The sequence below is a fragment of the Arvicanthis niloticus genome, chromosome 14, assembly GCF_011762505.2.
Source record: "Arvicanthis niloticus isolate mArvNil1 chromosome 14, mArvNil1.pat.X, whole genome shotgun sequence".
Lineage (NCBI taxonomy): Eukaryota > Metazoa > Chordata > Mammalia > Rodentia > Muridae > Arvicanthis > Arvicanthis niloticus.
In genome coordinates this window covers 10,701,588-10,728,281 of record NC_047671.1, presented here as the reverse complement: position 1 = coordinate 10,728,281, position 26,694 = coordinate 10,701,588, and the positions used below count along the sequence as shown (strand labels likewise).

Genomic DNA, 26,694 nt, shown 5'->3' with positions numbered 1-26,694 from the left:
CTGAGCCTTGTGAACACAGTAACGAAGGCACTCGTGATGGGTAAGCCACATTACAATTTTCCCAGGGAGTTTGCCTTTTCTGAAACAGTCACACTGGACCTAATCTAAGCTCTCTTTGCCTGAGGCTGTCAATCACCTGAATAAACTATTAATCCCTTCGCTTAAATATAAAAGAACATACCGGAACAATCAAGTTCTCCAGGCCTCCAGACTTGAACCCTGAGACACTCAAAAACAACCAAAATGAAACTCAACACTTGCTGTACTGATTCCTGTCTTCCCCTAAGTCAATTTGATAAACATTGTGTGGGAGGTTAGACAACTGTGTGTCAGTACCTGAAGTCAGAAAGTAATACAGTGAGTTTCCTCCATTGCTTTTCCCTGTATTTATTTCCTAAGAGATAGAGTCTCTCGGTAGACCTGGGTTTTAGCAAGACTAGCTGTTCAGAAAGCCCAGCCACCTTCCTGTCTACACCTTCTTTGTGTCAGGATTACTATGACACCAGACACATTTATCATCATCATCATCATCATCACCATCATCATCATCATCGTTGGTTCTGGGATCCAAAGTCAGACCCTTACCTTTGCATGACAAGCACTTTACTGACTAAGCTTTCTCTTTAGTTTGAAACACTCTGTCTCTGGCCCAGTTAGTAAGTACTTTAACCTCTGTAGGCCAGCATCAAGGCGACAGCTGCCCAGTGCTACCATTGCAATAATAAAGCAGTCACTGACAAACTGTAATCAAGTGGACTTGGCCTCACTCCGTTAAAACTTTATTTATGGACACTGAAATTTGAATTTCAAAGAAGTTTAACATACTTCAAAATATTTCTCTTTCTTTGATTTTTTTTTTAAAAACAACTTTTTAGAAATGTAAAAACTACTTTTTTGTGTGGGGGGGCTATAGAAAAACAGGAAAGGGGCTGAATTTGGCCCACAGACTGTGGTTGCCAACCCTTGCTCAATGTCAGAACATGCATCCAAATGCCCCCAAGAAAACATCTCCACCCACTCAAGGACAAGGTCCACGTGGCCTCTTGGCACTTCCGAAACTAGGACTTGGTTCTTCGGGGCAGCCCTGTGCCCACATCTTCAGAATAAGGCTCATGTCTCCAAGCGACACCGAGAAGACTGGATCTCAAGAATACTGACTGGTATTTACAAGACACCATCTCCGTCCTTTTCCTGTCCCTGACAGTTGTCATGTATCTCTAATTTACTCTCAGTAAATTCACACCACAAAAATTTTCCATACAAACTACAGTCAAGGTTTCCACACAGACCCTCAACCTCAGCGTTTGCTTGATCTCTACAAAATGACAGGCATTTGAAGACTAATAAAGCCAGTATTCTAACCCAACAGAGATAAGAGATTGTCCTTGCCATATATCAAGGAATTACAACCCCGTGCTAATAACTTTACTGGTTCACTCCTGGAAAGCAACAGCCCTCGAAGTGAGTACATGCAGAGAAGACAGGGATCCACAATATGCAGCCAACATCTAAGAGCTGAAACATTTGATAAGCTCCCCCATCACAGTGACATCATAAAATGCTTCTTCATGTTGGAATCCAGCCCCCTTCTTTTCCACTCCTTCCAACTGGGAGGCATAAAAATGCTTACCGCATGAGGCAAACCACACGTTCAAATAAAGGATTTCATCTTTCTCTCTAACAAAAACACTGCCTCCTGGGTGAGAATGGCTGGCCTCATTCACACTTCAGTTTAGACTAAATTTGGGGTTGAACCCCCAAACTGTGAGCTGCACTCAAATCCCAGTATGGTGGGAATGGAAAGTAGTCACTAGGGGTAACAGCTTTCAGGAACCCCCTCAAAATACTGACACACACACATACACAAACACACACACATACACACACCATACTCACACATACACATCATATTCACACGGGCATACACACGGGCACACACATACCATACTCACACATGCACACACACACTCACACACACACACACTGACACACACACACATTTCAATAGCACATAAAGAACTGGGCCACCTCAGTGGTCAGAGACAACAAGTATTCATTTTCAAACCTAAGACACACAACTCCAAAGCAACAATGTCACTTTATAAGTGACTCAAAAGTTCCTGTCAGGTATGAAGATAACCTTTGTTTTCAAAACAGAGAACTCATTAACCACTGCAAAGTTGTAATGGGAGGAGGAGAGTGTGTGACCCAGATGCTCTGGCAAATGAAGCCAACGTTTATTCCTCCCTGTCCCCAAATACCAATGTAGCAATGAATCAAGTGTCCTGGTTTCCTGGTATTGAGGCTTCTGGATGATGACAGTTCAGTTTTAAACACAGGGCAAGCTTTTTTGAGACAACTGTGAGCAGTTGTTGCATTTGAAGGAAGCTTCTAGCTCACATCTTTGTCTTTTAATGCAAAATATCAGTGCAAACACCTGACACAAGGGTGGACGCAGTTCTATGGTAAAGACGCAACATGACTTTTGTTCAGTTTGTTGATGAGTGCCATGAAGCTTACAAGACTACTGGGGACAGGAACATCCCAGAATATTATCAGACCACTTTAAGTTCTTATACCACAGCCAGCACACATAAGTAATTGTACATCAGTGAAAGGCAGAACCTGATTAAAACCTATCACCTGAACCAAAAAACTTTGTCAACTAAAGTCTCTTTTAGAGCCATGTGCAGGCAACCAAGATTCCTGAAGGCAAAATCTTCCTATCCTGCGCCTGTCTTCTGCTGTCACAAGCTGAGTACCACAGCCATCCCCAGAAGGAAGCTCACTATAATTCCACACACATGCAAAATAATTCAATAAAATATGGACCCAACCTTTTCCAGGGAACTGATACTGCCAAGTATCTCTATCTGCATGCCTGTGTTTGACGTCTAGTAGGAAAATGGACCAGACATATTCAACCTGGAACCTTAACAGTTCACCCTGTCTCAGATGGTAACTCATTCATATCTACCACAGGCCCTCCCCTTCCCTAGTACCCTCCTCTAATATTGCTTTCTGATGGTGTGCTTTCGGGATGACTCTCTCTCTGTCACAGGAAAGACTCCATCGAAATTAAAACAGGGCTTTCTTACAGCATTCATCTCAGAAAAACCTACAATACTGACAAATGAAACCAAAAGTTAGTTTTGACACTTCTTGGCTGCTCTGATTGACCAACTAGGAAAACAGACGCAAATGTTAAAACAAAAGCAAAACAAAAAGTACCTTATGCTTTTGCAAGACTTGGCTGACCTGGCCTATGGGCTATTACTCAATAAGCAGGATGTGTTTCCAAACAATAATTCCCCAGTAGCTTATGTTTCCTAGGTAAGTATAAAATATAATGATAAACTCAACATTATACTATATATATATATATATATATATATATATATATATATATATACATATATATACAAATACATATACATATATATATATATATTCCATCAAAGAGGCTACTGATTCAAAAGTAAATACGTTGAAATATAAATTAACTTTTAAAAGTTGGTGACAGAATAGCAAAACCAGAAACAAAAACAAATCTGCAAGGCATGGTTTCCTACCTTCTTTTTGGAGTGGCTTCTTTCTTCTTCCTTTGTAGCTTTACTATTTTTCCCAGTACGGGACACCTTCTGGTCCCCAGACTGCTTTATGGTGATCTTGATCTCAGGTGGGCAGATATAGTTCTCCAGGTTTTTGGGGGGTTTCTTGGCCCGCTTTGTGGTCTGAATCTTCAACTTTAAACTCCCCTCGGTGAAGTTGGCTTCCTTGATGGAGAACTCCTGCTCCTCCAAGCCGTCTCCGGCCACCCACTTCTCACTGTCTGCATTAGAATTGCAATCCACATCTCGTCCTGAGCCCAATTCATCCTCTTCCTCTGGCTCCATGCGTTCTCCACCCACAGAGATACCTTTCAAGGGCTCTCCTGAACATCCAGGAGCGGCTGGGGACCTGGATGAGGAGCCCGTAAGGAATTCAGACTCACTCCCTCTTTGCCGAGAGTTGTTTAACATTTCCCTGGACTCCATGATAATCCTACAGTCTTCAGGAGTTCTCAGGACAGGAAAGGGATGAAGGGAAGCAGAAAAGATCAAAAAAGAGGACACCCAAAATTCCAAAAACAAAATAGTCAGGCTGTTGGGTTTAACGTCCCAAGAACGAAGATGTGAAGTCCTCAGAAGGGATCAGATCTGCAATTGAGAAGCAGAGAGGTAATTGATTATAGTAGGAAAGAACCAGACCCCAAGATATCCAATGTCAGCTTCCCACATGCCTATAGTATCAGAAAAATCAATTCGAATTGCGCATAATCACACTGAATTACACGAAGCACAGGGGAACCCTACTGTGTCGGGCCATCAGGATGGGTTATTGTTAATTTTTATGGCTTCAGGTCCTATAATAAAGATAAGAGACATGAGTCCTCAACCAGTCACAGCTGGACATTTCTTACATTTAAGTCACAGCAGATACTATGACTCCAACCACAAGGACAGGGCAGCCTAAATGCTGACACAGGCCTGGGGGACTCTACCTAGATTTGTTTTATCAGTTCTCTCTTCCATCTGAGGAAGAGTTTGCAAAATGAGAAGAGCCCCTCCCCCCCTTCTATAGGAAGGACATCCTTGAGTCCACTCCTGGCTATTCCTTGCCACATATCATTAAGTGAACCACACATTATTTCCAGTATGCAAATTTCACGTATTTTTACATTTTTGTTATTGCTGGTTTGTCCTACTTGCTTTGGGGGTTTTGTCTTTTGCCCTGTGAGACAGGGTCTCACTTTGTAGCCCAGGATGTCCTGGAACTCACTGGGTAGCTCACACTGAGCTCTCATGAGTGGCAATACTCCTGACTCAGTTTACCAAATGTTGAGAATATCCATGTGAACTACCCCACATGGAAAACTACCTCTTAAGCTTAGGTGTGAGGATTGATAAGAAAACCAAACTATTTCAATAGAAAATCAAAAAAAAAAAAAAACAAAAAAAAAAACAAAACCCTGGGATTAATGCAAAACAGAAGTTAACGTGTTTGTCAACAGAAACATAAGGCATTTAATCATTTTCATTACTTATATAAAATAGCCATTTGTACGATTTTGACTTCCTTTTTTGTTCTTTAGATGAAGGGTTATTATATCCACATAACAGAGCAGCAAAGGAAAGAGAGGGAAGCAACAGTTTCACAGGCCGTCAAAAGTGTCAGGCATCCTCACTAGCATCTTCCCTCCAAGATGAGAAGAGAAAAATCAGGCTTTCTCCAGATAATCACCTTTTACTCACCCCATCCCTCCATTCCCCAGTTCAGACTCTGGAAAAAGCCAAAGGCAAGGCCAGATGGATGTTCATCTCTAAGAGAAAGCCTGCTGTCCCAGAGCTACAGAAACCGCAATAGCTTCCTAACTCAAGATTAAGGCTTCATTACTTCTGAACCGTCCTTCTTACTACACTGAACACTCCCTCTGTTGCCAGCAAGGAACATTCTACACATTGTCTGTCTCCACATACAAGCTCAACAGTTTAAAGAACTGGTGAGCAAATGTGCCTACCAAGTGTGCCCCCACGAGGCTTGTAAGGACACACTGAAAACAACCAAGAACTGGAACCTGACAGCTGAGTATGTGTCATCTGGCTCTAAAACCAGCATATTCTCAGTCAGTACCCTGCTGGAAAGCCAAAGGAGGAAGCTGCTAAGGTAAGAGACTTCCATGCAGCCATGCACCTCAGAGAAGCCCAGAAACATACTCAGATCCTAGAAATGGCTCAGCCCTGCACACAGGCAAGCTTACAAGAAATTTCACTCTGAGGAAAAATCAGTAGTACATTTTTCTTCTGAAAGTGATGAGTCTGCCCTAGTAAAATCACAAGTACCTTTGCTGTGGCTACCTAGAAAATCACTGAAGAGTGACTTGCTACTCAGGCAGTCAATAAGACTGTGTATCTTTCCATGTTGGAGAATTCATTTGGACCACATGACACTTACTTAAAAAAAAAAAAATCTGAAATCTTTATCTCCAGTATACCCTGTTCCTATATTCTTCAAACCTTTACTTTCTAAAGAGTCACATTTAAGTCAACTGTGGTGGTATATGCCAGTGACACCGGCATTTGGGAGACCGTGGTGCGAAGATCACAAGTTCGAAGCCAGTCTGGCTTACACAGTGAGTTCCCGAACAGAGCCAGGAGTATATAGAAAAATCCTATCTCAAAACAAACAAACAATCAAATAAGCAAACAAACAAAGGTCTTATCAAGTCAACCTCCATTGGTTCTACTCTTACCAGGGGCACACACTCCAGTATCATCCTAAGATATCAAGATGCCTTAGGACAAGGTCTTGATGGTTTCAGGAGGAGTTCAGTAGGCAGTAAGCTTCTCTCCATCTACACGCCTTCTCCAAACACATTGGAAGCAATTTTATTTTCTAAGGATAACAACACCCAAGGTTTATCCCCTGAGGCAGGAATCTCCAACATTATGCTTTAATTTCTCAGTAACTACCCACACAATTACCCTCAGGCAAAAGTGCCAATTCAGGATGTAAAATAAGGCACAGACTTCCTCAGAAGCGCTTAGCAATCCACCCGGACTTCAAACCGGAGCAGGCAGATACTGTGAGGAGATGAAAGAAGAAGAAACACCAGCTACAGAGGAGCAGGCAGGCTCTGAAGTGGGTACGTAATTACAAGGAAGAAAGCATCTCCCATTTGAAAATGGTTTGCTTGAGATTTTCATATATTTAACTGCATGAGTCAGTAATTATTTAGATACGGTTGTAAGAGATCCATAAAAATAAAGATCCAATTCAACAATTGTTTCTCAATTCCTCTAAAGAAGAGCACACCCTTGATGAGAGATTTGGAAAGCATCTCTGAAGAAAGCTACAGTGTCAGCCTAGGAAATCTCCAGAAAAAGCTCTTTCTGGGAAACTAGGCAACTATTAAAGAACTATTAAAGAAGAAAGGCCTTGGTAGAAGTGGGACATAGGGTGACGGAGCATTTGTTCACCTGTCTGTCCCCTAAGCAAGAGAATCTGAATTAAGGTCTCCAGAACCCACTCCAGTACAAGACGGCCTGCTTGTCACTCAGCCTCGGGAGATGTAATTGGGATTCACAAGAACAAGTTGGCTTTGGAGACCAACAGTATCAAACTCAGGCCTCCACAGCTGCATGCAGGGGGGAATGTGTGCATGCAAGTGAGCACACACACACACACACACACACATACACACACACACACACACACACACACACGACTGTCTGCATGCAAACACGCCACTCTTAAGTACACCATGAAAAGAACAAAAGGAAAAAAGGGAAAGAAGAAAGACAATAGAGAGAGCAGACCATGAAATCCAAAATAAAATAGGAGCCAGGGCCATGTAGGATGATGCTAAGGAAAGAACAAGCTGATGTTGACTAAGGGTGTGGCACCCAGTGGGACCGCTGAGAAGGACAGCCAACAAAAGGTTACAGCTGGATTGTGGAGTCCTCGAGTGACAGATGAGTGAGTTTGGATTTCATCTTACAAGTAACAGGAAGTCACTAGGGGAATGAATGCTATCAAAGCTTGGATTTAGGGCAGTGTAACCGGCATATCATGGCAAAATTAGGAAACCTAATAGTAAACAAATAGTTGCCCCTGCTGAAATCTGATTGTGTGTTCTTGAGGACCAGTTAGAGTCTGGGGTGTGGTTGGTTGTTTCTCATAGCAAGCACTATAGACAAAATAAGAAGGGAATTACACATAGCCCCAAGGCAACAAGCATCCATTCACACCTGCCACCCTGGTCTCATACTGAGTCTCATCTCAGACCATATTAGCTACATTAAACAACTGTCTGCTCAGCCCAAACTGGTCTCCACCGAGCTCTTTCTGCACTGACATTTTTGTAGAATTAGTTCTTACATTTGCCGGTCAGGGGTCTGTGCAATCTTAGGACTGGCCCCCTCTCTCTAAATGTTTATGCCATGAATCCAAGATAAATAAATAAATAAATAAATAAACAAACAAAACCAAAACCCCAAACAAACAAAAACAAAAACAAACAAGCCAAACAGACCCTGAGCTGTACAGGATTCCCTGCCTTCAATGCAGCACAAGCTGGCTCCCACAACTGTAGGCTACTCCCCAGTGTGTACATCTCCATCGTAACAACTTTACAAACTCTGGGGAACAGCACTTACTATCCCGCCAGAGTTACATTTCGCTCAGCTATATAGATTGCCTCTAAATGTCAGTTTTTTTATTGTCTTTTAGTTGTTTTGAGTAAATAAATCTTATTCTTCTAATTCAACAGCAATTTATTCACAGGCTGAGGCCAAGTCCAGCTGAATAACGCTCACGTTCCCCTCACTTCTACCCTGAGTTGGAGTACTTGGTTTCTAGACGTTCCTTCTGAATGGAAAACGTATTCATCTCTGACAGCTATTCAAAGTCCTTCTCCAACATTAGCTCCACCCACCCCATCAAGCCCCACCCACTCCAGTCAAACTCCACCCACCCCAGTCAAGCTCCACCCGCTCCAGTCAAGCTCCACCCACCCCAGTCAAGCTCCATTTACCCAAGAAGTCCCAGTCAAATTTCCTGCCTGTCCTGAGGATAATGATCCAGATAGTATGCCCACCCACATCAACCTCATCACCTTAAAACCCTAAACTAAAAGAGCTTTCAAAAGCAAGAACAAAGAGACCTAACCTGTCTATTGACTTCCCCAGCCCACAAAGCTGCTGTTCTTCAGTCACCCCAGCAAATACCTGCCAGCCTACACATACACTGAGTTTTGTGGGAGTCTGGAAATGACTGCCAGTCCTCATGTGAAAAGCCCCTGCCAACCCACGTGTGTGAGCTCAGTCACACACTCAGAGATGGGGGAGCCCAGGCAAGGTGAACGCATCTTGACCTGTTCCCATCCTGCTCAGAGAGGCCAGCACAGAGTGCACAATGGACACTCTGTGCTTGATTCCCTGCCTCCGGTGCATCACAAGCGGACTCTTCTGGTGCTGCCTGTAGGGCTGTCCATGCAGGGATAAAAGGCTGCTCGGGAAATAAGTCGTCAGCAGGTCTGAAGAAGCAGTAGAGCCAAAAAAGAGCAGTCTTAGAACGCATAATGAGACCAGAGTGTGGCAAGGAGGTCTCTACCCTTGGCTCTGGCATTCAAAGGCAGTGAGATGCTAGCCACTCTAAGTGCCTGATTCCACACTTCCCTCAACAAGGAGGGAGCACTCTCCGTTGTGCATCTTTAGTATGCACAGCCATAGGCCTATGGGGACACTTCAAATTGAACAGTTTGAACCCACAGCAGTGTTTCCGCAGTGCTCGGGGAAAACCCACATGGCTAGATGGTGCTTATACTCAGGGGAGTCCTAAACAGGTTCTCCCCCCTCCCTCCCGAATCGGAAAGATACAGAGATTTTTCCTGTCTGAAGAATATGCTCCACCTGCTGCCTGGGAAACGCTTACTTATTCTGAGCCTATAGGAAACAACGTCAATTCTGAAGTTGCACAAACTGAGCCTGGGTTCCAGTGGCCAGCCCAGCACTTTGGCTTTCCTCAAGCTCCCAGGTACTGTATGGGCTGAGGTTTGAGAGCCAGTTCCTCAGACCTTCTGTTCCATACAATTTGCTTACAAGTGCCTTGACCACAGGGTGTTCTCAATCTACATTTGCAAGTATCTTATCCCAATAAAACTTCTTTTTCTCTTAATAATAGGCATCCATTGCATTTGAGCCATTTGCCAATGATACAGCATCAAACACAGAAGAGGCATTCAAGAAATTTGTTGGACTGACTAGATACATGGAAAACTGAGCTTGACTTCTCAGATCGTCCGGCTCCCAGATCTCCATCTACACACTGGCCATTGCTACCCTGACTAATGCCTTCCAAATTTACAATATGGCGGAAACCGACAAAGCCCTTAGCACATTCAACAGTACTCAAAAGATATGATTTATGGGTTTCATTCTGCCTTTTAGCAACTCCCATGAGATAGTGGCTCAGCAACATGGAAAAGTGCTGTCTTTCGTATACATGGACTTGTTGATAGTTAAACACTATGCTTCTTATGCTAAAATAAGCTTTTTCAAAGGACACACACCTTAAAGGCTTTGAAAGGTAAACAGTAGGAAATGCAGGCATGTCCTCACTCCTCATCCCTACCTGTCTCCACCTCAAATCTCCCCTAAACTTCGATGCAAAGTGCCACAATATCAGAGACTCCTTCCATGTTTGCAGGAAGACAATGTTTTGTTTTTGTTTTTTTTTTTTTTCAAAACTCTTCAGAATATCTGTTAGCACTTAAAAAAATAGAAAATGAAAATTGGCAAGGTATTGCCTTTTTTCCTTCTGGGTAGAAAACATGTTTTATGATTTGTTTGATTGGGTGTTTTGTTTGGTTTAATATAATGTGGTTCTCTCTCCCCTGTAGCCATGTAGATCATCTCCAGCTCACAGATGTTATTCACAATTATTCTTCCGGTTATTTCTTTCCATTTAATGATCTTGGCTTCCAGGTTCTTATGTTTAGTTTAGAATTCTTCTCTCCATTCTATTCCCTAGTATCTATCCATTTTCTTTCCCTTTTCCTTTCTTTCTTTTCCTTTCTTTCTCTCTTTCTCTTTCTTTCTTTTTTTTCTTTCCTTCCTTCTTTCCTATGTGTTATATTTTTGCCCATTACTTCCTGCAGTTGGAGAAAACCTTCTTGTCAGATTCTAACAAGACAATATCTGACTTTGGAAATGGGGCTAGTTAACTATCCATTCTTTTGTATCTGCTAAAGGATACTTCCATGGAAGTCATAGCAAATTCTCATGCAACTCTGCACACACCCGGAATCCTCCTCCAGCCTTTCCAAGGGAAAGGCAAAATGAGATCAAATGTCTGTTATCTGATTTATTCACGTCTGGACTCTGTTTCTGTGCTTCTGTGGGACCTTCCTGGCACTTCCCACATCACTGAGGCCTGGATCACTCTTCAGTTTTACCTCAATTTCTCCACTAGACACTAAGAGCTTTGAAGGTAACACTCACCATGCTATCCCCAGTGTCAGCCACGGACCCTAACACATGGAGAGAGAGCCTAAGTTCTCTATGCTGTGAATGTTGAAGGAAGAGCAGTGTCAAAGGACAACCAGCCAGTCACACTTTGACTTGGAGTGCCCGCAGCTCTGAGTGATGGTTCTTGAAACCTTTCCTGCTGCCAAAATTCCTGAAATAAATGGTCCATAAACACTGTAAATGGATCCAGTGACCCAACACATACCTGGCTCTCAATCAGCACGAGTCAAGATAGCCCCACACCACAGTTTGCTGATGCTGCATGTGTGTCTGCAGTTCACAGCAAAGGACAAAGCTCCAAGGCAGCAGCTGCTTCTTGGTGTTCTACACACCTGTGAGGTACATTCCAAGTCATACTTAACCTCCTCCAAGAAGCACTGTGTTCTTCACACAACACATCTTCCAGCAGATGCTCCTGAACTCCCTCCCTCATTGCTACTCTACAACAGGCCCTTAGTTCCACTGACTCGAGGGCCTTCCTCATTTCTACAGGCTTAACTCTAAGTTATCTCAAGAACTGGGTACAGTTTCACCTCCGTTCAGGAGACTAGCTGAAGTCACTTTTAACTTTAGTCATTGAATACACTTGCACACACACACACACAGACACACACACACAGGGAGGGGGAGAGAGAGAGAGAGAGAGAGAGAGAGAGAGAGAGAGAAAGAGAGAGAGAGAGAGAGATACAGAGACAGAGATAGAAACAGAGAGACAGAGACAGACAGATAATAGGGGGTCTTCTTCTCAATCCCTTGGATATTTTGCCATCAAAGCACTTGACACACTGCTTCAATATTTCAATATTGTCTACCTTGTCTACAGGATCAGGGACTCTATAACGCAGGAACAGTGCTTTGAACAGGTCACTACACATTTTAGAGCACAGTGAACATAGGGAAAAGTTGTCCGATAGAAGGTATTCCAAAGCCATGCTTCTCCTTGAAAAGGAGAGTAGACAAAGCAGGGACTGGGGGTCAGAAGCTCAGGCCACTTGGCCTTTTTCCCATTAGTAACTGTGTTCGGTGAGGCATTTTTAAGCCATTCAAGTCTCATTTGAAAAGTGGGTAATAATCCTACCTCAGGGGCTTCTAGAAGAAATAATTGAAGATTAAATATTAAATGAGATCATAATTACCTGGGATCACCTTAGTAAATGCTCACATTTTTTGTTAAACTTGACTTGGTCCCCTGGAATGTGTCAGCCAAGTTATAAATTGGCTAAGTGTTGCCTTCTCTTCTCAGATCCCAAGGAAAACCCTGTGGCCCAGGGGTTAGACCCAGCCTTCGCCACACTCATACATAATGGAAAACACAACCAGCTAGCTGAGTTTGAACTTGCTAACTTGGGTGTTCTGCTGTTCTTTATCGACAGCTTGTCTCACAGAGAATATATCACTGGGTTCAGTCAGAAAGTCCCTTTCTCTTTATTGACTGAGTAAGGGGAGGCCATGAAGTGAGCCCCTTATCCCCTTCCAGCGCCTGGCATTGCTAGGTACTGAACCTGCATTAACTAACAATTCTGATTTTAGCTTCCTTCTCACAAACGTACAATAGCATGAGCCTTGGGGATTGGTTTCTGGGACCCATCCACAAGTTTGCATGCTGAGTTTCAGCTATAGCATCCTGCTTGCTGTCACTATTCCTCCATGGCGTTAGGGACAGAACACTATCACAGTACAAAGAAGTGGCTGGGTCCTTACAGTGATCATCAATTTAATCCATACACAGCTTCTGATGCCATAATCCTGTCCTTCAAGAAAACTTTATGCACACATAAAAACAAGGACTCAGGAAAGTTAGTAATTTTCTCCGGGGCACACATTTCCTATGCCAAATCCACAGCTGAATTCAGATACATGCTAGTGCAGTGAAGAATAAGATTTTGGTCAACAACAGACTGCTTGTGTGGTGGTGGTCCCACATAGCTATTATGTAGCTGAAAATGCATCATCTAGCAAAAAATGTACCACCTAGCAATGATGCCATCATTGTAGTTTTATTAGTAATATTAGTATCGTTATTATTTGGGGGTTTTGAGACAGAGTTTCTCTGTATAGCCCTGGCTGGTCTGGAATTCACATGGAACTTACAGAAATCAGCCTGCTTCTGCCTCTCAAGTGCTGGTGTTAAAGGCATGCGCCACTGTAGGTGGAGTTAAGGTGGGAGGAGTAAGAAGAGGAAGAGGAAGAGGAGGAGCTAGAGAGAGCAAAGAGGTAGGAGGATGGAGAACCATGCAAGTATGGAGAGCAGTCGCGGGGAACAACTTATATTTAGGTTAGCTAACTGGAAAACAACTCTAATTGTACGGGCATATTGCTATTAAGCATTACTAAATATATAAAGCTTTCGATTAATATTTAAGCATTAGAGTCTCTATGAAAATACCAGATACCGTGTGGATGGCAGGATGGTCTGGGCCCAGCCCAGCCATGTAGAGACAGCGTGGAAGATTAGCAGAGCCATCTCCCACGATGGCATCTCGTGGGTGGCAGGGCTGGTGTCTCTGGCCGCCTGAGCGGACGGCCTGAGCTGAGCAGCAGTGGTGTGCCACCTCCGCTCATGGTCGCAGGCCTAGGCTAGTCAGGAACACAGTGGCTGATTAAGGAAAGCCAGATTGAATGGCGCCGTTTTTAAATTATTACCGCAACACGCCACTACCTGCTCGGCCTCATAGTAATATTATAGTACATGATATTACTCAAACTTTTAATGTGACCCAGCATGAATACAACTACTCTAATGCCTGTCACACAATATTACAGCATAAAACATTATGTATTTTACATAAAACATAGTGGTATAGTGAAGGACTATACCACTAGTTCATGTCTCGTTCCATTCTATACCTTAATTGACTGTATCCTTTCTGATTATGGAAGATTTGCTATGAAGCTGTACATCACACCAGTCTGCTTGCAAGCGGTCTGAGCCTTCTCATAGCTCTATCTCCTGAAGGCATCCAGAGGCCTCCTTCCATGATTACCTTCTACCATCTAGGTTTATATAAGACCGCACTCTGTTGTTTGCACAACTACCAAAGCACCTATCAATGCAGTTCTTAAAACCAGTGTGTCCCCGTTGTTTATTGATACACACGCATACACACACTTATATAATGATCCATCTAAAACACAAAGGCAAACCAGCTTTTTACCACATGCCCACACTTGCTTCTCCTCAGAGGACTCCTACACTCGGCTTGCCACATCCCCTCACATCTTCAGGATCAGATTTGTTGTCTGCTCATCCCATTCACGGCCCAGATTCTGACAGCAGGGAAAAGAAATAACACATGTACCATGATGTCACAATAGATGAATCATGGTAGACCTATGATTGTGATCATAGCGTTTCCTATCCAAGCAAGGAAAAGGGATCTACAATGGAAATATGCTTCCTGTGTACTTTAAGTATGCTGTCTTACATATCCATACATTTTAATTTGATTTAATCCAGAGGTGTGGCCACTCTACGAATATGAAAACTAAAGTTTAGGAATTTCTGAAATCACAGAGATAGTCCCTGATGGACCCAAATGATCCTTAACTTAACTTATACCATCCCCCAACTCCAAAGAGACAGCAGTAATAACCACTTGCACGTCAGTCATCCGCCAGTCATGTGTACAATGGGAATAAAAACAGCATATTTTTCTTCTGTGTGAATGATGGGAGCCAACCAAAAGAGAGAACACAGATGATAAGTTCCTTAATCTTTCTAGAAAGGCCCTCCAATGTTGAATAGAATGTTGGGTCTAGGACAGATTCTTCATCGCCTCAACCATCCGATTCAGCAGTTTCTTTCTGTACTGTCATTTGAATAAAAGCGCACTTTGACACAACTTATATTTTTGCAGTAAAGAAAATGCTAGGCTTACCATAGAGTTGAACAAACATTCTCTCCATTTCCCTTCTGTGGTAACAGTCCTCCTCCGGAGATCCCAAACTGCCATTTAAACATCACACTGTTCCTGAAACTAGTGTGTCCTTCTCCAATTAAACATTAAACACCTAAAGAGAATGTTCAGTGTCCTGGGGTATTTTGCGCCAGAGAAGTACCAGTCCTCAATCCAAATGTTAACGAATCCTGTTGTTGTTTGTTCTAAAGATACTCCTTTTGAATATCAGACAGCAACTGTGGATGGTGGGCAGAACCTAACACAGGGCAGCATGCACAGACATCAGAGTTCTTCCCTCTGCTGCACTCATGGGCATTTCTGACTTGCACACCCTACTTCTTCTGTTCAAGCCTGCATTCCTAGCATTTGGGAAACCGATCCTGGTTCCCAGGCTCAGCTGCAAGCATCTAGAGCCTTGGGCCTGCCTATCCCTTCCACCTTGGCCTCCTCTTACAGAGTGCTGTGTTGAGCCAATCTTTCTCTTTCTTGTCCATTCCCAGATGGATGATCCCCTTAGACTCCACACTGACCCAACTGACACCGTCCCTTTGTTCTGGGTGACACTCAGGTGGCACACACTCTTTGAAGGTTTCTCAGCTCTATCTTGGTAGTGGTCCTTGGACTCCTCCTGCACAGAGTTTAACCTTCAATCTGACAGCTCTCTAAGGCACATGATTAGTATTTATTTCCTCAAGGTAATCCTAAATCCATATGTCACCTCAGCTCACTTGGGTCACTTCATCCATGGTCCTCTGCCTCTAAGAAAGTCCTCCAACGAACACATCCCTCTTGAAACCTTCCCTGACTACACCTTAGCATGGATCACCCAAGTAGCAAAACTCTACTTCAGACAATGTTTCTAACTTAGTTCAAGAATAATGACTTACACTTTAGCTAAATATGTCTCTCTAAATACACCATCCTTTCACCAAGGGCAAAAGTACCATCTTTACAGCAGAACCTTTCCCATCCAAGGGTACCAGGAAGAACGCCTCATACAAGTTGTAATGCTGAGACTTCAAAGAATATACATTTCTAAAAGCATCTTAATAGAGCTTTTAAAGATAATATAATGAGCTGAGAGAAGGCCCAAGGTATTTTCATGTCAAGGCATCCTTTCTGGCCACCTGTGTTATGCTTTTCTAAAAAACAACAAACGTCTTCTTGCTTAAACAACTACGGGTTATGGGCATAGCCAGGAACAACTGCATAGAATCTGTTGCCTAAGAACTTATTCTGTTCCAAGAATATGATCCCTGTCATAGCTAGGGTTTCCATTGCTATGAAAAGACACCATGACCAAGGCAAGTCTTCTACAGGATAAGTGGGGCTGGCTTCTAGGTTCAGAGGCTCAGCCCATTATCATCGAGGCAGGAAGCATGGCCGCATCCAGACAGACATGGTGCTGGAGAAGAAACTCTACATCTTGTTCAAAGGTGGCCAGGAGAAGACTGTCTTCCTAGCAGCTAGGAACAGTCTCAAAGCCCATACCCACAGTGACACACTTCCTCCAACAAGGCCACACCTCCTAATAGTGCCACTCCCTGGGCCAAGCATATTCAAACTATCACAATGCCCTACAAGCTCCAACTAGCATTCCCAAGCTACGATGTTGGATCCATCCAGTTCAACTAAACCAGCTCCATATCTCTCCAAGTCCCAAGAAGCCCCAAGCATTCCCTTTCCAGTGACAGACTGGATCACTGGCACATATAGATAATAATAATAAAACTTTTTACACAATTCTCTGGCTATTTTTTTCCACCCAGGTGCACCCCCAAAGTATTTAGATAGCTTCTATTCGCTTTCCTTTATAAGCATTTAACTGGTTGGCTACCACATAATCCAGAAAACCTCATGAGCCTTTCACAATGCTTTAAGACAAAGATTCATTTCCCTGATCCCACCCAAATCCAACAGTGCAGAACAATGCGGCTTTGGATTCCTTCTGACCCCACAGCACATACAAAGCAATCCAGCAGCCAAAAACAAAACAACAACAACAAAAAAAAAAAAAAAAACCCAAACCCTTCCAGTGGCCAAGCAGAGAAGTCCTGTGAGGATGGAGTGACAACTCAGAAATAGACACACTGACCTAGCTTTAAAGCTCCTAAGGAATTGAATCATGAAATGTTACCAGACCCTAAATGAGGCGCCTTCAACAGAGATCCCAGTTGCCCACAGGGTACAGGAGACAGAAGCCAAGCCCTCCAGAGAGGACGACTTTGAACTTCTCAGAGTTGACGTTGTACCCTCTCCTTTGTGTCAAATGAGTTATTTCACCAAAGAAGCCGAGGCATCAAAAAGCAGCACCGGGCCAAGTTAACCCTTTGTTTCCTTCCACACTACTTTTTGTGGTGTTGCTTCATACTTGCCTTCTCTTCCCCATACTTAGCTCGCCCCGCCCCCTCCCCCTTTCCTGCAAGCTTGTTCTTCTGCTCTAATTGGAGAGATTCTGATTTAATTTACCTCAGGGCACCAACTTCCCCTTCTCTAACTCTTTCAACCACATCCAACACCACGCTAACTAACTGCCTTAGTTCTCAGGGGGATCGCTTTGGACAGTCATTGCTATGTCATTAAATGAGTTTGAGGAGCACTACACTTTAAAGGAAAAGTTTTTAGATCTCTTAGACGCATCTGGCTCTAGAGTCTTAGAATTTCAGATGGGGACTGCCTGTATCGGTCTTAACCTTTTCCCTGTCCTATAGTAAAGCTAAGAAGAATGGCGGTGAGACTTGATCCTCACCCACGTTAATGGGTGGCCAGCACTGCCTGAAGTCTATATGCTAAAAACTCAAAATTCAAAATTCCCTTCTATGTGGCTTTCTGCTTCTCCTGTTTTCCTGTGTAGTCAGGCTTGCTCGGTCACTACTGAGCAGAGAAGCAGGCCAGCTGAAGAGGACAGGATGGTGAAGCCGCAAAAGGATTGTGGAAAGCCGGTCGCACAGCTGAAATTTTCATCGAACAACCAAGAGCTATGAGGGACAGCACTGTGTGGACAGTCTAGTGGGCACTTAATAAGCATTTGATTACTGGATGGATGAGTGGAACCGCTGCCTGGAAAGACACCCATGTGGTAAAATACCACTCGTTTACCTCTTGGGCGTTAAGGGAGAAGCTAAGATTGGGTGATTTCTGACAGCCAAAACTATAAAAAGCTATTAACATAACTAGTCATTACTCACTCCAAGAGGTCCTCCTATGTTGCTACACTTTGCAGCCATTTGGTATACTTTAAAAACATTTACTCTTAATAGCCTAACTCTACAAAAAGTGTGGAATGTATTCACACAGCAGAAGTACATCCTAAAATAGGTACAGGGCTTTGAGGGGCAAGTCTGCACCTTTCCTAGATAGGTCTATGGTTGGGGGAAGCCAGGGCAAAAAGCATCAAAGCAGCCCGGCTGGATGCCAAGCCCACACCACAGACCTGAAGTCCTCTGGCAACTGGGAAGAATCAGCCAGAGCTGCTTAGGAATAAGCAATGTGTCCTCACGGAGGAACCACAGTGGTGCCAGCTGTTCTAACAGGTAGATGCTCTGGTTAAACAGGACCAGTCAGGCCACCTCCCCGTGGATCTGGCAATGGAGCCAGTGGAGGTGTTAAAGGGGACCAGGGCAGAGTGCTCAGTGTTACCAAGGAAACCAATCTGAAGTGGGTTGAAGCCCTGTGTGCTGCTACAAGTGGGGTTTACAAAAAAATAAAAAATAAAAAAAAAATAAAATAAAATAAAATAAAAAATAAAAACAAAAAAAAACAAAACCACCACAAACCCTGTATGCTGAACACTAAGGAAAATCCTGAAAATCCTGGTAATCCAGGACAATGACACCAAGTGTCATAAGGGAGAAGAAGAGGAGCATAGAAGACTCCAGGAGCCAAGAGAATAAGAAGAACTTTCTAGACTCTAGGAAGTTTCTTGGACCTGCTAGGAAAGAGACACTTCTACTATCAGCACTTCTCTTTAGAGAGATTAGAAAGTCTGTCTTGGGTGATCCTTCTCAGGCCCATGGGACCCTGATGGAGCCCATCTCTTTACCCATTGTGTCTCTTTCTTGCAGCCTGGCATCCTTTCCCTTTTCTGCTTCTAATTCTTTACTGAAAGAGAATGTCCTGAGCGCTAATACTTCCTTGAATCCAACTGGACTGGCTACCACATGAGACTCTGAGTTATACATAACTTTGGCTCAATATACATTCATACAATGTATACATGGTTAAGTTGAGAAGCATACCTGACCCATCAGTTGATATGTATATACTGTTAAGTTTGTTGATCTACTAGACACAAGGGCTTAGTGGGTATTGTTTACAAAGTGGGGTGTGGCAATGATAATCTCAAAATCAGTTTCCAACAGGCAGCACAGAAAATCTCCAAGAGTTTAGGGACAGAACTTATCTGGTGAAATTATCTAGAGTAACTTAACTCTTATAACCTCTAGGACATAGGGACAGAGACATCTTTATTCTTACTTCCCTGGCTAGGCTACTGAGACCCAAAGAGGCTACAGAAGTCATTTAGCCAGGGAGTAATGAGAAAGGCTCCAGAACAGATCTCGCTACATCAGTTTTGAGGTTGCTCACATTGACAGGGCCCCAGGCCAGCCACTAACTTGTATCATTTCAGGCAACCTAAGGTAACTGTTGCCTTCTCTTTTGAGCAGGGACAAATATTTCTTTAGTTTCCTGCACAAGAAGATCTGAGGGGGTGGATATGATATGAAGATATTTTTGAAGCGAACAAAGTTCTATGCATATGAAAAGAAACCTTTTTGGTGGGAAAAGTCAAGTTGGGTCAAGATGGTTTTCTGAACAAAAGTCACAACTAACCTTCTCTCTTCCCTTAGTATTTGGAAAGGCTGATCTCTTGTCTACCTGAGAGTCCACCCAGCAACTCTGTTTGTGTCTCACATGGGACTCTGTATCATAACCTACTATAGTCCACCATAGTTCTAGGGAGGGGACAGCTGCTTTCTCCTAAGATGGTGGTTCAAGCTGTGGGTCGCAACCCTCTCAGGGGTCACATATCAGATATGCTGCATAGCAGGCATTCAACTTACAATTCAAAACACTAGCAAAATTACGGTTATAAAATAGCAATGAAAATCACTTTAAGGTTGGGGAACACCACCACGGGAAGGACCGTATTAAAGGGTCGCAGCATGAGGAAGGTTGAGAACCACTGTAAGGGACACGGTGGGCTTCAGGGCTGATGACACTCTTCACTTGACACTAGCATCACTAGCACCGAACAGAAACCTAGCAGCTGCTGATCTGTAAACCAAAGACTGTTGAAAATACTTCCTTGGCCTTAGAGCGCACCCTTCAATAGGGTAAAAACCCCAAACAGTGATATAACACTGCTCTGCCTGTACCTATGAAATGCATAACTGCAAAGTTAAACAAATCATGACATTTATTTCCTTCCGACTTGATGTGTCTAAAAGAACATAAACATCTATTAGGGGACTAGATGAAAATGGAAATGAAAACTCAAAACAATAATGCAGGTAGGAAGAAATTTGGCTTCATGCGCTTTCTTTTTAGTATTTATCAAAGATTAGCCTGGCCTTCACCTTCACTAAGAGTGCACAGAACACCATGAATGGTGGCACAGGACTTTAATCCACAAATCTGGGAGGCAGAAGCAAGTGGGTGTCTATGAGTTCAAAACTAGCCTGGTCAACATAGTGAGTTCCAGGCCAGCTATGATTTCACAGTGATACCCCATGTATTATGATAATGATGATGATAATAATGTTAATAATAATACAATGAAAGGAAGAAAAGAATTCTCAAAATAAGAGTTCTGCCCCAACAACAGAGAGAGAGAGAGAGAGAGAGAGAGAGAGAGAGAGATCGGAAGAGAGAGAGGGAGAGAGAGAGGGAGAGAGAGAGAGAGAGAGAGAGAGAGAGAGAGAGAGAGAGAGAATATGAACGCAACTTATATGGTGATAGCACATCTGCCTCAATTCTGGTACAACCAACCATTTAGGGAAAGTTTGGATGTTAGCACCCATCAAACGTCCACATAGTAAAAGCTTGTTCTCTAAAATAGTGTTACTGTGGATTAGAAAGCTTAAGGGGTGGGGCAAAACCCGAGGTCTTTAGCTCACTGTGGGCATGGGCTCGTTTTTTCTGGGATCCCAACCCCTTCTTTTTTATCATTTTGTCCCAACATGTTTTTGTTGTGGGTTGGCTTTTACCATGATGTACAGCCTCACCAGAAGCCCAGCGCATCAACACAAATGAGCCTGAACTGTCACTTTTTAAAATTGTAACAACAACAAAAAAGTGTTTTTCCTTGTAAGTTATTCCATGCTTTTATGGTAACTGACCTAACCTAATGACACATTAGAAGACAGAAATAGAATCAAATGTTGTCCCCTTCCTCACGGGAACCTGGCAAATGGGCAAGTGGCTTTCAGTGAGGAATTTCCAAGGATGTCTTCTTTGATACAATGTTGTGAGCACTCCAGATGTTTCCTTGCCCCATGCTTGTAGCATTCCTTCATTCCACCAGTCTCTGAACAAACCCTATCCCATCCAATACTAAGCTCTGTGATTCCTTACACAAGCTAATGTGTTAATCATAATGGACCCTATTCTTCTGGCATGAGTAAAACCGAAACAACTTGAAATGCCATCAGCAAAAAAACAGAAAAAAAGAAAAAGAAGAAAAAAGTTATTTATTTCTCATCCTTGAGCATCACAGAGAACAGAATTTCATTGGTTGGGTCTGTCTTCAATAGCTTTCTGGTTTTAATTAAAGCCTCAAGTCTCCAAGGAAGAAACTGGCATTCTGGGAGGCTAAGGAAAGCCCAGCCAACTTTTAGTGTCTCCACAGGCCCCCAGAAAGGATGTTCTACACATTTAAGTGTATTCTGCTCTTCTCTCTGCATGTGCTACAGAAGCTTCATGCAAGAAACTGTAGTATGCCTGAAACTAAGGACCACTTTTCAAGAACACACCTCTCCTAGCTGTACAGTTTGGCTCCACAGAAGTATTGATCTGCCCCTAATGGAATTCAAACTTAAGATAACAGCAGAAAAGGGATGGGGAATCCAGAGGAGAACACTCACCTATCTATTTCTTCTTTAGCAATATTTTTCCCCTACCTCTCTCCATTGGCCATTTTTAGAAAAATTCTACAGTAACTCAAAGCTCTGCCTTTTTTCCTCCCCTCCTTCACAAGTATCAGGTACTTTTCAAAGTAGCTCCCTATGAAGAAAAGCAGCTTGGGACCAGATGCCCTCCTGGCAGCAGGGGCTGTTTGCTTCCCTTGGGGGGATACCTCCAGGCTTCCCAAGGGACACCTAGAACTGAGCCTCAGGCAAGGCCTTTCTATGTAGCATTCTGATGTTAAGATGAAAAAAGATCAGGTTACAGCCTTGTGCTTGCCTGGTTCCTCACAAGCACGTAAGGCAGTTAGTTATTTCCTTCCAAGCTCCAAGTAACCCCCTTCCTAAGCAATACCACAGCCTGAGATGCCCCATTACGTTCCCTCCCTTCCAGCCAGCCCTTCCCCTCCTCCACTTTGTTTATTCCAGTGACACATCTATTTTCCTGCTCAGAGAGACAAGTCCCTTTCCCTCTGTCTCCTGACTGCCTGTGATCACTACCTCCTCCCCCAGCTCAGCTCAGGTTACTAAAGTGGCAGCAGCCTGCAAGGCCCAGCTCCAACTGCAGCTCAACTTCCTCAAACTGACTCTCCCCCCCTTTCCTCTCTCTCTCTCTCTCTCTCTCTCTCTCTCTCTCTCTCTCTCTCTCTCTCTCTCTCTCAGGGGAAAGGAATTATGTGCCAAGCAACACCCTAAGTATCTAGCCTCAGGATTTTCTGGGTCTACATTTCCTGCAACCTCACTTGCCCTCCTTACCCCTTTCTGATTTGCCTGGAACACTTTAAAAAACAACAACAACAACAACAAAAAAAAAAAACCTTTTGTGGTAACAAGCAATGAGATGAAGCACAGGCTAGAAACACCATGCCTTCAATGTGACTCTGAAACCTGGAAATACCAATCAGAGCAAAGGGATCAGCCTCCTTCCAGGAGTTTAAGGACAGTGGAAGGAAGTCACCGAAGTCAAGAGAAGAGGGAGGCAGGATGGTAAACTGGCTGCATCTTAAAGGTTGTAAACTCTCTCCTCCTCCTGGCCAGCTGGCACTGCCTTCTCTTGCCAGCCAGGCTGCATTTAACTGGGATAAGTACAGGAAACTCTTGCCTGTGTGCCTAGGTCTGCAGATGTGGTCACAGGGAGCATTCTACCAGTCCTGGTCCCTCTCCACCACAGCACAAGCAAGCAGGGTTTTCAAAACTTACTGAGTTTGAATGACACACATGAGGTTTGTCTGCAGGCCCTATAAGACCATGAGTGCTGGGCTCAAACGACCAAAGAGTTTTGGTGACAGCTCCTTTATGAAATTACTTTCAGAGCAAACCTTCAGCGGGAGTGGGGGATGTAAAACAGAAGGAAGACAGAAAGAAAATGAAAAAAAAAAAAAAGAAGAAGAAATTTTTAAAAGAAAGTAAAAGCAGTATTTCCATGAAGACCATGGACTCGAACCAAACTTCAACAGGAAAGGTGTGGATGTTTATGGGCAGGAAGATGAGGGGCAGGGAAGGGAAGGTAGCTCCTTAGAATTCTAGAATCACTCCCTCTTAGTGGAGAATTTCTGAAGGAATAAGGGGACACACACACACACACACACACACACACACACACACACAGCCCTGTTGGTGTCAGAAGTCAACTATGAGATTATTGGGAGAGTTTATTTGAAACGGAAACAAATCGGAAGTCCTTCCCTCAACAGTCCTTTCAGAAAGATATACATGCTGGGAATCCCACAAAGACACATAAAGAATAAACGCAGCATCAGAGGGGAGTAACTACTCTCCACTCTCCCACCATATCTAGTCTCATCCCCTACTTCCAACTGAACAACTTTCCCGATCCACAAGAAAATACTCTAGTTGAGTCCAATTTCAGAACTGTAGTAGCTGGTGCCGATCTAGGAGGGGGGAGATGGGAGCGAGTGCAGAGTAGAAGATAGCATTTCGGCAGTAACTTTTTTTTTTTTTTTTTTTTTTTTTGGAGCGGCATGCTCTACTGATCGGAAATTGCAATTACCCAACAATGCTTCCATCACAGACACCAAATGCATCGTCCCCGTTATCACCACCGTCTTGCTATAGATCTGCCCACTCCAATTTACCTGACTTGGAGTCTCAGGAACTTCTCAGACAGTATTTTGGTCAAAGAGATAATGGTTCGAAAGACAAAAACAATAAATCCATACTGAAGGGCTTCCTTTCCGGAGTGATTTCCCACTGGAAACCACCGAAAGGGGAGCCTGCCGTTAATTCCCAAGCCCTCTGCTCCTGTACAAACGCACACAATGCGTGCTTTCAAAGGGGCATTCTCTGCTTTTAAGGGAATTCCTATCTTTTCACAATCCCCAGCCCAACGAGCACAAGAAAGAGACTCAAATCCACTGATTAAGATTTTTTTTTTTTTAAGAGAAAAACTAACACACAGCCAGAACGCAAGCATACACCAACCTTCATTGGCTGGACCACTTCTCGCCTGTTCTTCTATTAACCACACGTTAGATTCTGATACATTTAACACTCCCCCCCCCCCCCCATCCAACTAGGTTACAATGTAGCTCTCTAGCTCCACTTAACCTGCAAGTTACAAAGAGAGGGGAAAAAAATATCCTGCCGCCTCCCCACCCCTTTCCCTACCCCCTCCCTTTCCCCAGTCCACTTCACCAAAGCCAAACCCGCCAGCCCAGGCAGCCGGCAGCAGGACCAAGGGAGGGTGCAGAAGGAGGGGGGTGGGGAGGGGATCAGATTAGCCGAAACTCAATAAGCTCCCAGCCCTCCGAGCCCCACGCTACCACCATCACCGCCACCAACGGGCTACTCCAGTTAAGTCAGCACCACTGCCGACCCACCAGCCGGCGGAATCGCGCCCATCCCCGCGTAGCTTCGCGGGGACCTGCATCCCGCCCCCTTGGCCCGGTCCCCCCCCCACCCCCCTTTCAGCCCAGTGCAAAGTCAAAGCCCCGGCAAGGCGACGTGAACTTTTGCATGCATGGCACACACCGCCCCCCGGCCCCGGGCGCGCTGGGCCCGCGACGCGGTGGGAGGCTAGGCACCCAGACTCCCGCGCCAAGGTCGCCGCGCTCGCTCACCCATGTCCCGGCGGCTCCGGCTCCGCTGGCCCGGGTGCTCGCTCAGATTCCGCCTCCGGTCGCTCTTCCGAGCCCCCAAAGGTGCTGCTGCGGCAACTCCATAGCGACGAGCATCTGTCAAACGGCGACGCGCGGGGCGGGCCGCCCTCGCTCGGGGGGCGCCGGGGCCCCCGGGCGCGCAGGCGGCGGCGAGCGCCCCGGCCAGCCCCGCGCTTCCCGCCCGCCGCGGCCGCCTCCGCCGCGCCACCGATTTACGGAGAGAGATATCAAGGGGGAAAATGGCGTCTCCGGAGCCCGAGGAGTCCTGGAGTAATCACATTCACACACACGCCCGCACGCACACACACTCGCACACACTCGCACACAGGCGCGCGGCGAACCCGGCTAATTTTAGCAGGAACCAAATATAATATACATATATGTACATATACATAAATATGCATATGTACATATATATTATTTAGATTTCCCCATCTCTCCGTTCAATGCTATTTTTTTTCCCTTTTCTCCAAAGGATGGATTGGAGGGTTACAAAATGTTGCCCGGCTGGGCTCGCAGGAGGCGGCGCGCCGAGGGCTGGGGCGCTTTTGCTGAGCTGTGCAGTTCGGTCCCCGGCGCCCGCCGGCCCTGCCGCCGCTGGTCCGCCCGCGGTCGCTACTGCCGCCGCCGCCGCCGCCGCTCTATGGCCGCGCCCGCCCCGCGCCCCCTCCGCGTCCCCTCGCCGCCCGCCCGCGTCCCCGGCGAGCGCTGGAGTGGGGTCGGGCCCGTGTGCCTGCCTCCCGCGCCCTCTCCCGAGTCCCGGAGTCCTACTGAAAGGAAGGGGGAGGGCGTGCGCGGGGGAGGGGGAGGATTGAAGCGGCCGCGCGGCGGAGCCGACGGGGACTGCCACCCCGCGATCTCCCTCGGAAGGGGCGCGGGAGCCCACGCTGCTCGCCCAGCGAGCCCGGGCCGCTCCCCAGCCGGAGCCCAGGGAGGCGCAGGCGGCGAGCGGCCGACGACCTCTCTCTCCCTCGACCGCCCCCCTGGGTGAATTTCGGTCAATTGGAGGGAGCGGGGCTCTTGCCGCAGGGGAAAGGAGAACAGTTCGGGGACGCGGATCGGGGACCCCTCGCCGCCCCCTCGCCCCTCCCGCTCCCCAGTGCCCTCGCGGCCCAGTAGCTCCAGCGAGTCGGAGTCTGCCGCGGAGACTGTGCGGCCGCGGGGACCGCCGCGGGCTGGGCGCCGGTTCCCGGGCTCAACACTGCCACTATCTGACACAACAGGAGCAGTGTTGGGGGGGAGCTAGCTGCGTGCAGAGACGCGAGACGTGATAGGCTCTCCTAAATGGGTGCTCTTTTTATTTTTTTTTTTAAACCTGGTAATTACATTTCACTTCCAGAGATTTATATTTTTTGTTAAGCTACTTGTTTGCATTCAGATGTTCATGAGCATTCCTCATTATTCAGTAGAGCCGGACCCTTGATGAAGGCAAGGACCAGACGAGATGACAAATGCACACTGACATACAGTTCCCTTTACAGGG

At 45.1% G+C, this 26,694-nt stretch overlaps 1 protein-coding gene across 1 annotated transcript in view; it reads right to left on the bottom strand.

Annotated features, from left to right (window-relative positions):
- The window catches only part of Setbp1 (SET binding protein 1), a 349,619-nt gene extending 323,254 nt beyond the window's left edge, over positions 1-26,365 (bottom strand). Inside the window, exons 1-2 of the mRNA XM_076912387.1 lie at positions 25,173-26,365; positions 3,573-4,199 (exon numbers count right to left, since the gene is read on the bottom strand). Coding sequence (XP_076768502.1) covers positions 3,573-4,037 — 465 coding nt within the window. The 5' untranslated portion in view covers positions 4,038-4,199; positions 25,173-26,365. The remainder of the gene's footprint in view (positions 1-3,572; positions 4,200-25,172) is intronic.
- Positions 26,366-26,694: the final 329 nt, after the last annotated feature.